At 42.7% G+C, this 7500-nt stretch overlaps 1 protein-coding gene and 1 long non-coding RNA gene across 3 annotated transcripts in view; one reads left to right on the top strand and one right to left on the bottom strand.

Annotated features, from left to right (window-relative positions):
• The window catches only part of LOC135206209 (uncharacterized), a 168920-nt gene that overhangs the window by 30912 nt on the left and 130508 nt on the right, over positions 1–7500 (top strand). The window lies entirely within an intron of this gene.
• LOC135206208 (ribosomal protein S6 kinase alpha-5-like) overlaps positions 1–7500 on the bottom strand; it is a 177092-nt gene that overhangs the window by 88869 nt on the left and 80723 nt on the right. The window contains exons 1-2 of one of the 2 annotated variants that reach the window (XM_064237546.1): positions 6571–6676; positions 3076–3821 (exon numbers count right to left, since the gene is read on the bottom strand). The exons of the other annotated variant lie outside the window; for it this stretch is intronic. Coding sequence (XP_064093616.1) covers positions 3076–3304 — 229 coding nt within the window. The 5' untranslated portion in view covers positions 3305–3821; positions 6571–6676. Of the gene's footprint in view, positions 1–3075; positions 3822–6570; positions 6677–7500 lie in introns of those variants that run through there. 2 annotated transcript variants of the gene reach the window in all.

The following is a 7500-nucleotide window of genomic DNA, read 5'->3' as shown; positions in this document are numbered from 1 at the left end:
ACAAGCACAGCCCATTTCCTTGTTCTTTTTCTTTGCTATTATTCTCTCTCTCTCTCTCTCTCTCATTTATATTACATTTAATTTCAAACAGTTACATCTTATTTCCTTGTTCATTTTCTTTGCTAGTATTCTCTCTCTCTCTCTCTCTCTCTCATTACAATTAATTTCCAACAATCACTGCATATTTCCTTATTCGTTGCGTGTGCTAGCATTATTTTGTCACTAATCAGTACATGCGAGTTTATCAAACTCACATTGAAACATACTCTTTCAGAATGCTTTCCGAATTTACCTCAAGTTGTTAACAATTGAAAAGAAAACACGCGCACGTGAAAGTGAATCGCTTTTAAAGGAAAAATAAATAAAACTCATTTCCGGTGTCTCTTGTCGAAAGCAATGCTTTATGTCACATGGCAATTAATTCGGCGTAAATATTTGTTGGTTTCGGATAATGAATTGGTCTGGGTAACCTTTATTTTTCTGCTTTGATGGCTTTGTATGGGTGATATTCTGTGTGTGTATATATGTATATATGTATATATATATATATATATATATATATATATATATATATATATATATATATATATATATATATATATATATATATATATATATGCGTACGATATATAAAGATATATACGTGCATATATATATATATATATATATATATATATATATATACATACATACATACATACATACATACAATTTCGTCAAACCATTTCACACGTTGTCTTGTCTCTCCCTACATCCTTCCTCTACCTTCTTCCCCTCCCCTTTCACCGCCCCCCCCCCCCTTCCGCCATCGTGCATAAAGCACGATAGTCCTTGCCAGTGCATCTTGCGTGGGTGAGCCCATTGCTTTAAAGACGGTCTCTCTCTCTCTCTCTCTCGGCGTCTAATGGCACTGCTTGCGCACATAAGGCACTACTCCTCCCCCCCCCCCATTTTAAAGGCCCGGGGGCGGGAGGCCGGGGGGGCGGTTATCACCAAAGGGCCTCACTACTACCACCACCCGCAGGAGTAGCAGCAGCAAAACACGGCAAACGTTGCGAAGGGCAGTTGCGTGCAACTGAATTTAATTGGTTTCGTTCCATTAGCCTCATACGTTTGGCATTGGTCAGTCAGCTACACTCACACATACACGCCTCTCTCAACAGAGAGAGAGAGAGAGAGAGAGAGAGAGAGAGAGAGAGAGAGCGAGAGAATGTACGTGTTGTGGTCACGATAGTGGAAGGAATGTATGATTATATATATATATATATACTATATATCTAATATATATATATATATATAATATATATACTGTATCTTCAATAAATATACGTGAGTTTGTGTGTGTGTTTGTTTGTGGGAGATGGATACGGCTACAATCATTGTATGTGTATATGAGAGAGAGAGAGAGAGAGAGAGAGAGAGAGAGAGAGAGAGAGAGAGAGAGAGAGAGAGAGAGGCCGTTTCCATTAGCCTGAAACCATTACAAGTCGTCACACTGCCCTATATACCTTGGAAAAGGTCTGTTGTTCGATGGAACACCGAATGACGAATTAATGTCAAGCTACAGAGGAAGAACGAACGAGTAAAACAGGTATATTTCGAGTACTGCTCACTTCCTTGACACCTAAAAGCTACTTACTAAAGGAAGGACGAAATATCAACAAAGCACAGAATTACAAGAAAAGACGAAAGTGAATGGCGGGGAGACAGGAACAGGCAAGGGTGAAGATTGTCATGAACAAAGAGAGAGAAAAAAAGTGATAGGTAGATTGTTTAGCAGGAAGTGGGGACAAAAGAGAAACATTCAACTTTTGTGCCACAGAGGTAAACGGGATGTTTATACAGTTTGCTTTTGAGAGAGAGAGAGAGAGAGAGAAAGTGTTCACCACTAACAATTGCATAGGTAAACGGGATGTTTATACTGTTTGCTTTTGAGAGAGAGAGAGAGAAGAGAGAGAGAGAGAGACGAGAGAGAGAGAGATGAAGAGAGAGAGAGAGAGAGGGGGGGGGTGTCTTTAAGTAATTGTCACTAACAATTGCAAAGATAACGAAAGTTTATGGTATGCAGAAATAGCTGAAAAATTTGGAAATCAAAGAAAAAAAAATCCACGAACAGTGAAAAAAAAAAAAAAAACCAAGGACTGCCTAAATAGGATATGTCATAAACAGAAATATATGATTTTTTCTTCAATGTTGCATCCCAAAATAGCCTTGCAAGACACGGAAATTTTTGGCTAAGTTTTGTCACCCAAACACCACATAATCCCTTTCAAATCTTCCGCCATTCGAAGGTTCGTTATCCTTGTAATTTGTGTGACCATGAGATTCAACACCCCTCCCCCTCTTGTACCCCCCCCCCCGCCCCCCCCCCCCCCGCCCGGGAATCCCATCACGAAGAAAGCAAAGAGGTTTCCGACGCGATTATTGTCAACGACAAACATTGTACGAACTCTGAAACAACCATGACCCACAGGAAATCATGAGAACCTTAGTGTGTGTATGGACGTGTGTTTTTAATCGTAACATTTAGAGGACGCAGTCGAAGGGAATACTCCGGAGACAGAATTGGCGCTGGCATAAGACCAGCTAACTCCGAAGACAACCGCAAGAATGTTTTCTTAGACGCGATCTGGATTTCTTAGTAAAAATGGAATTGAATTCAATTTTTTTTTCTTTTTAAGTCGCTGTATCGTATGACTGGTCTAATTATTTTGTAGAGGAACTTTGGCTCATGTAAGAACACAAGTAGTAGATATAAGTATATATATAAGCAGTCTAATGTTTCATTCAACTGGTTATTGAGTATCTCGGGGAGATAAGGTACATAGGAAGATTTTTACCCCCTGGAGGTGAGTGTATATGATATATATATATATAATATTATATATATATATATATATATATATATATAGATATAGATATATATTTGTTAAAACCACAGAAATTTATGTTGATACTGCAAACAGCCTCAACCTACGTAAATAAAAAAAAGTGTAAGTAAATAATCCGACGTTGATTGATAACAAGTAAAGGAAATGAAGAAAGAAAGAAACTGGGTCTAAGAAGCCAACTCACCTTTTTCCTGATCGAATCTGTTGTTATTGAGAACATCGCTGTCTGTGCTGCCGGTGTTGGAGGGAGGAGAGTGGTGATGGTGGTGGTGGTGTTGGTGATGATAGTGGTGGTGATGGCGATGGTGGAGGTGTTGGAAGTAGCCTAACTCATCTTCCTCTTCCGCCTCCTCCAGCATACCCCCTAACCCCCCACCACCAGGCTCCTCGGCTAACGTCCTGTGCACCCCCATTCCAGAGGAATCTTGTAGTCAGGATGGTGGTGGTGGCTGCGTGGGCGTCCAGAGGCCACAGGGGCGCCTCAGAGCAGGTTGGAGGAGTTGGGTGATGTTGGCGGCGAGTGTGAAAAACTCCTCCACGGGGCCGAGTGACACCAATAGGCCTAGGCCTAGGCAGTAGCAGCAAGAACAGCAGCAGTAGGCGTTGCCGAAGGGAGAAGTTGCGAGGAGTGGCTCTTCTACCGTGAGAAGAAACCTGAGAGCTGTCTGCAGTAGCAGAAGGGCGTCGTCACTTGGATCTGGAGAGAGAGACTCTCTCGAAGAACCCACTCCTTCCTTCACGAGCTTAATGAAGACTCGTCATCACGGTCTTCTTCCTTATTGATGAACACCTTTGCATTAACGTTTCCTCGAATCCGGACGTTTGCACGAAAATACGTCGATGCTTGCGACTGTTTGAGCAAAGCCGGAACGTTTTTGATATCTTTGCTACGTGCGTAACAAATCTGAATAAATAAATAAATATATCTTCCTGAGAAATAAGAACAAAGTAAATTCATTAATTAGGTTTCCACATAGATAGATGAAACTGCAAGAAAAATAAAAATAAAAACTTCCAAAAACCAATATGGAATGCCACAAGTCAGGTACAGTAAGAAATATGCATCAGCTATTTACCTATCAGATCCGCTGCATTCACACTATAAAGTGATACATATTCAACGTCTGTTGCTGCGTTCCGACCTCACTTCTTGGCACGGGGGCGGTACCAAACGTCCCTTACCTACCTTCCTACCTGCCTACTTCACCCCACACCCCTTCCCCATCCCCACCCCCGCTTCCCCGCTCTGTGCCATTTTCCGAAAGTGACCTCATTCCAACATGAAAGTATTTGTAAACACTTTCACATCAATATCATCATTTCTCGAGAAGAGGGGACGGAGGAAGTATGATGTCGCTCATCGAAAATAGTTATGATAAAGCTGCCACTGTCAGCCTTTGATTCCATAGGTAATAATAGTCACCTGAGTCACCTGAGGCCTTAGGAACAGGTGAATTTGCATTTGACAATCAAGAGTGACCCTGGCCTCCCACCGGTAATCACCTGGCCCTGGTTTTTGGGCATGAGGAATCAGTAATAACAATCCGTAAACAAAAGACGTAAAGGAATGTTTTAATGCAAGAATGGGGCTAATGTAATAAGAAAGAGAGAGAGAGAGAGAGAGAGAACTAAAACCATTCGTTCTCAATATAAAGGTGCTCCTCTCCTTGTAAGACGCTATGCACCTTCCGTCTATGCGAGAGGAAACATCCTACTTCGGGGAGTCACGGGCGTGAGGGCGGGCGGGCGGGCGTGAAGTGGGCGTGAGTGGCTACGAAGAGAGGCCATATGTCACGCCCAGGTCGTCATGTAACTGTACGTGAAGGCCCGTTGTGTGTGTGCTTGTGTGTGTCTGTCTATGTGGCGCCCGCACCGACGACGAGGAACTGTGTCGAGAAAGTGGGTCATCTGCGAGAGGAGAGGGAGGGATTTCCAACTCCCTCCTCCTCCTCCTCCACCGTTTCTCGCAGCAGCGGCAGCAGCAGCAGGAGGAGCAGAAGCACCATCACCATTCCCTCCGCCTCCTCCTCCTCCCCCACTGCACTCCAGTCATCACTAACCCCGGCCTTCACTTTTTCCCCCAACAACCCTCCCCCCCCCCCCTCCCCCCGCCCTTTTAGTCTTTGCCTTTCATCCATCCGGATCCGTCTATCTCCAATGAAAGTAAATAAAGAGAGAGAGAGAGAGAGAGAGAGAGAAAAGATAACGAATCAGAATCATTCGAGTATCGATAAATACGTTGACGCATTGGCCCACTTCCCAGGATGAAATTAATAATAGTCTGTTGCATGTGTCGCCTTTTGAGTGCCATTCCAACATTCGTGGCTATTGAAAGTATTTCAGAATCTCTATCTCTCTCTCTCTCTCTCTCTCTCAGTGGTGGACAAGTACGAATGTATTTATAGAAAAGTGTGGGGAAACAGTTAGGGATGCCAGGAGAGGAGAGAGAGAGAGAGAGAGAGAGAGAGAGAGAGTTTTTGGTGATAGAGTTATTGATAGTAAAATCTTGGTGTAAGAATGCTAAGAATGTGTGTGAGATGAAGCCAGCAGCTTGATGTATATTGTTGCCTCCCTCTCTCTCTCTTTCTCTCCATAGCATTGCTGGCTGGACCCATCACCACCACCACCACACTCTCTCCTCTTGCACAATCTCACGCCTACACACTAAATGGTCCACCCATCTTGATACCAAATTTCCTTCACACTGCACTTTGATCACTACACTTTACCCATGTGAAAACATGAATTAAAATCTACTTTGTTTAATCTGAGTTACTTATGGATTTACACTCTTCTTTCTCTATCTCTCTCGTATACACACATAGATACTTACTTGAAAGGCTAATGTATCTCTCACAAATATTAGAGGCAGTTAGATCTCATGTATACCAAACATGGTGTCACACCATTCTCAGCAGCCTTAGTGTTAAACCATACACAGAATGTGATATGTAATGATGTTTTATCATTTCTCTCTCTCTCTCTCTCTCTCTCTCTCTCTCTCTCCTCTCTCTCTCACACACACACACACACACACAGAAAACGAACAGGCATCTTTAGTAATGGGGAAATCGAAGGTGGACAAGGCCGCCAGTGTGAGTAATTCACTCTCACCCTTGACAATCGCCTTGGAAATCTGAAAAGAGGCAGCAGCTACTCGCTTTAAACCCCAGAGACGGAGGACTGATGCACCTTGATGAACGAAGGAAAGGAAGGAAGAGAGAGAGAAGAGAAAAAGCGTGGAAATATGGCATTCCATATTGTTGGTCATTTCTGTGTCGCGCTCTCGAGCGGCCTTCCTTCCTTCCACCATATTTCCCATCTGGAAGGCTGAAATTGGGGCCAGTCCTCTTCCACACACACTCTTACGTATTCCTCGCTGTTTCTTTGAGGTCACTTGCGTAATGCACACGTATTTCCTCAATTCATTTCAATCTGACACATTCGGTAGGTTTGCCACGTCTGCACATAACACCACACTTCGGAACTGAATGCCAGGCCTTCCTTTTTGTATCTATATCGGTCATGGCGTGTGCACCGCTTCTTCTGGATAGAGGGACTGTCCCTTTTCTAGTCAACAACACTGTGAATATGCGCTTCTACCCCAGGAGGATATTTAACAAAACACTGGAAAAATCTAGGGATGCTACGATGCTAATATCTCCCACACACTACCAACCTCTAGAGCGATCAGCTGACTACTGAGTGAAACAGCTGAGTGTCACAATACAACCACCTGATATTGCCACAGTTGCCAACGCGTCCCTTAAAGAGTTGCCGACGCGTCCGTTTTTCTCTCACCACCACCTACCTCCCTTCTCTCCATCACTGCAGCCCCACCACATTAGATTTGGCCATATTTTCCACGCTCCCGTCTCACCCGAGAAATAATCTGCTGCTGATTTGGTCCGTACATGCTGACGGAGTGACAGATAATCAGGGCGTGAGACGGTAATGCTTAATATTGATTAATAAACAGGTGGAGAACGTTCAAAATTCTGATTTAAGGGAGGGTTAGTGGTGGTGGTAGGGGGGGACCAGCCAGCAGTACTCTACAAAAACACCACCAAATTCTCAAGGATAAAGCGTGATTTTTTTTATATTATAGTCAACCATTGTCCGCCTATCTCGTCTTTAAGCGAGAAATTCTCTCTCTCTCTCTCTCTCTCTCTCTCTCTCTCTCTCTCTCTCTCTCTCTCTTCTTGAAACTTCCTCCCTCGACTGGAGTATCTAAAATGTCCCTTTCTCCTCCTCCTGGCTTGAGATATAAGTTGCACCCGTACTACTACTATTCCCTCTTAACTGTTGCAACCAGAAACTTGCTTTGCAGGTTGATCGTAACGCGATGCAGTGTGCAGTGGTGGCTGCTCACGGCAGCAATAAATTATTATTATATATTTATTATTATTATTATTATTATTATTATTATTATTATTATTATTATTATTATTAAGAATAATGACAGTGGCATTGATTTCTGTTTTGTCGTCGATAAAGGTAATGGTCGAAAGCCATAATTATTATATATATATATATATATATATATATATATATATATATATATATATATATATTTATATACATATATATATGTGTGTGGTGTGGGTGG

The sequence above is a fragment of the Macrobrachium nipponense genome, chromosome 29 (genome assembly GCF_015104395.2).
Source record: "Macrobrachium nipponense isolate FS-2020 chromosome 29, ASM1510439v2, whole genome shotgun sequence".
Classification (NCBI taxonomy): Eukaryota; Metazoa; Arthropoda; class Malacostraca; order Decapoda; family Palaemonidae; genus Macrobrachium; species Macrobrachium nipponense.
This window is presented reverse-complemented; position numbering and strand designations above follow the sequence as displayed.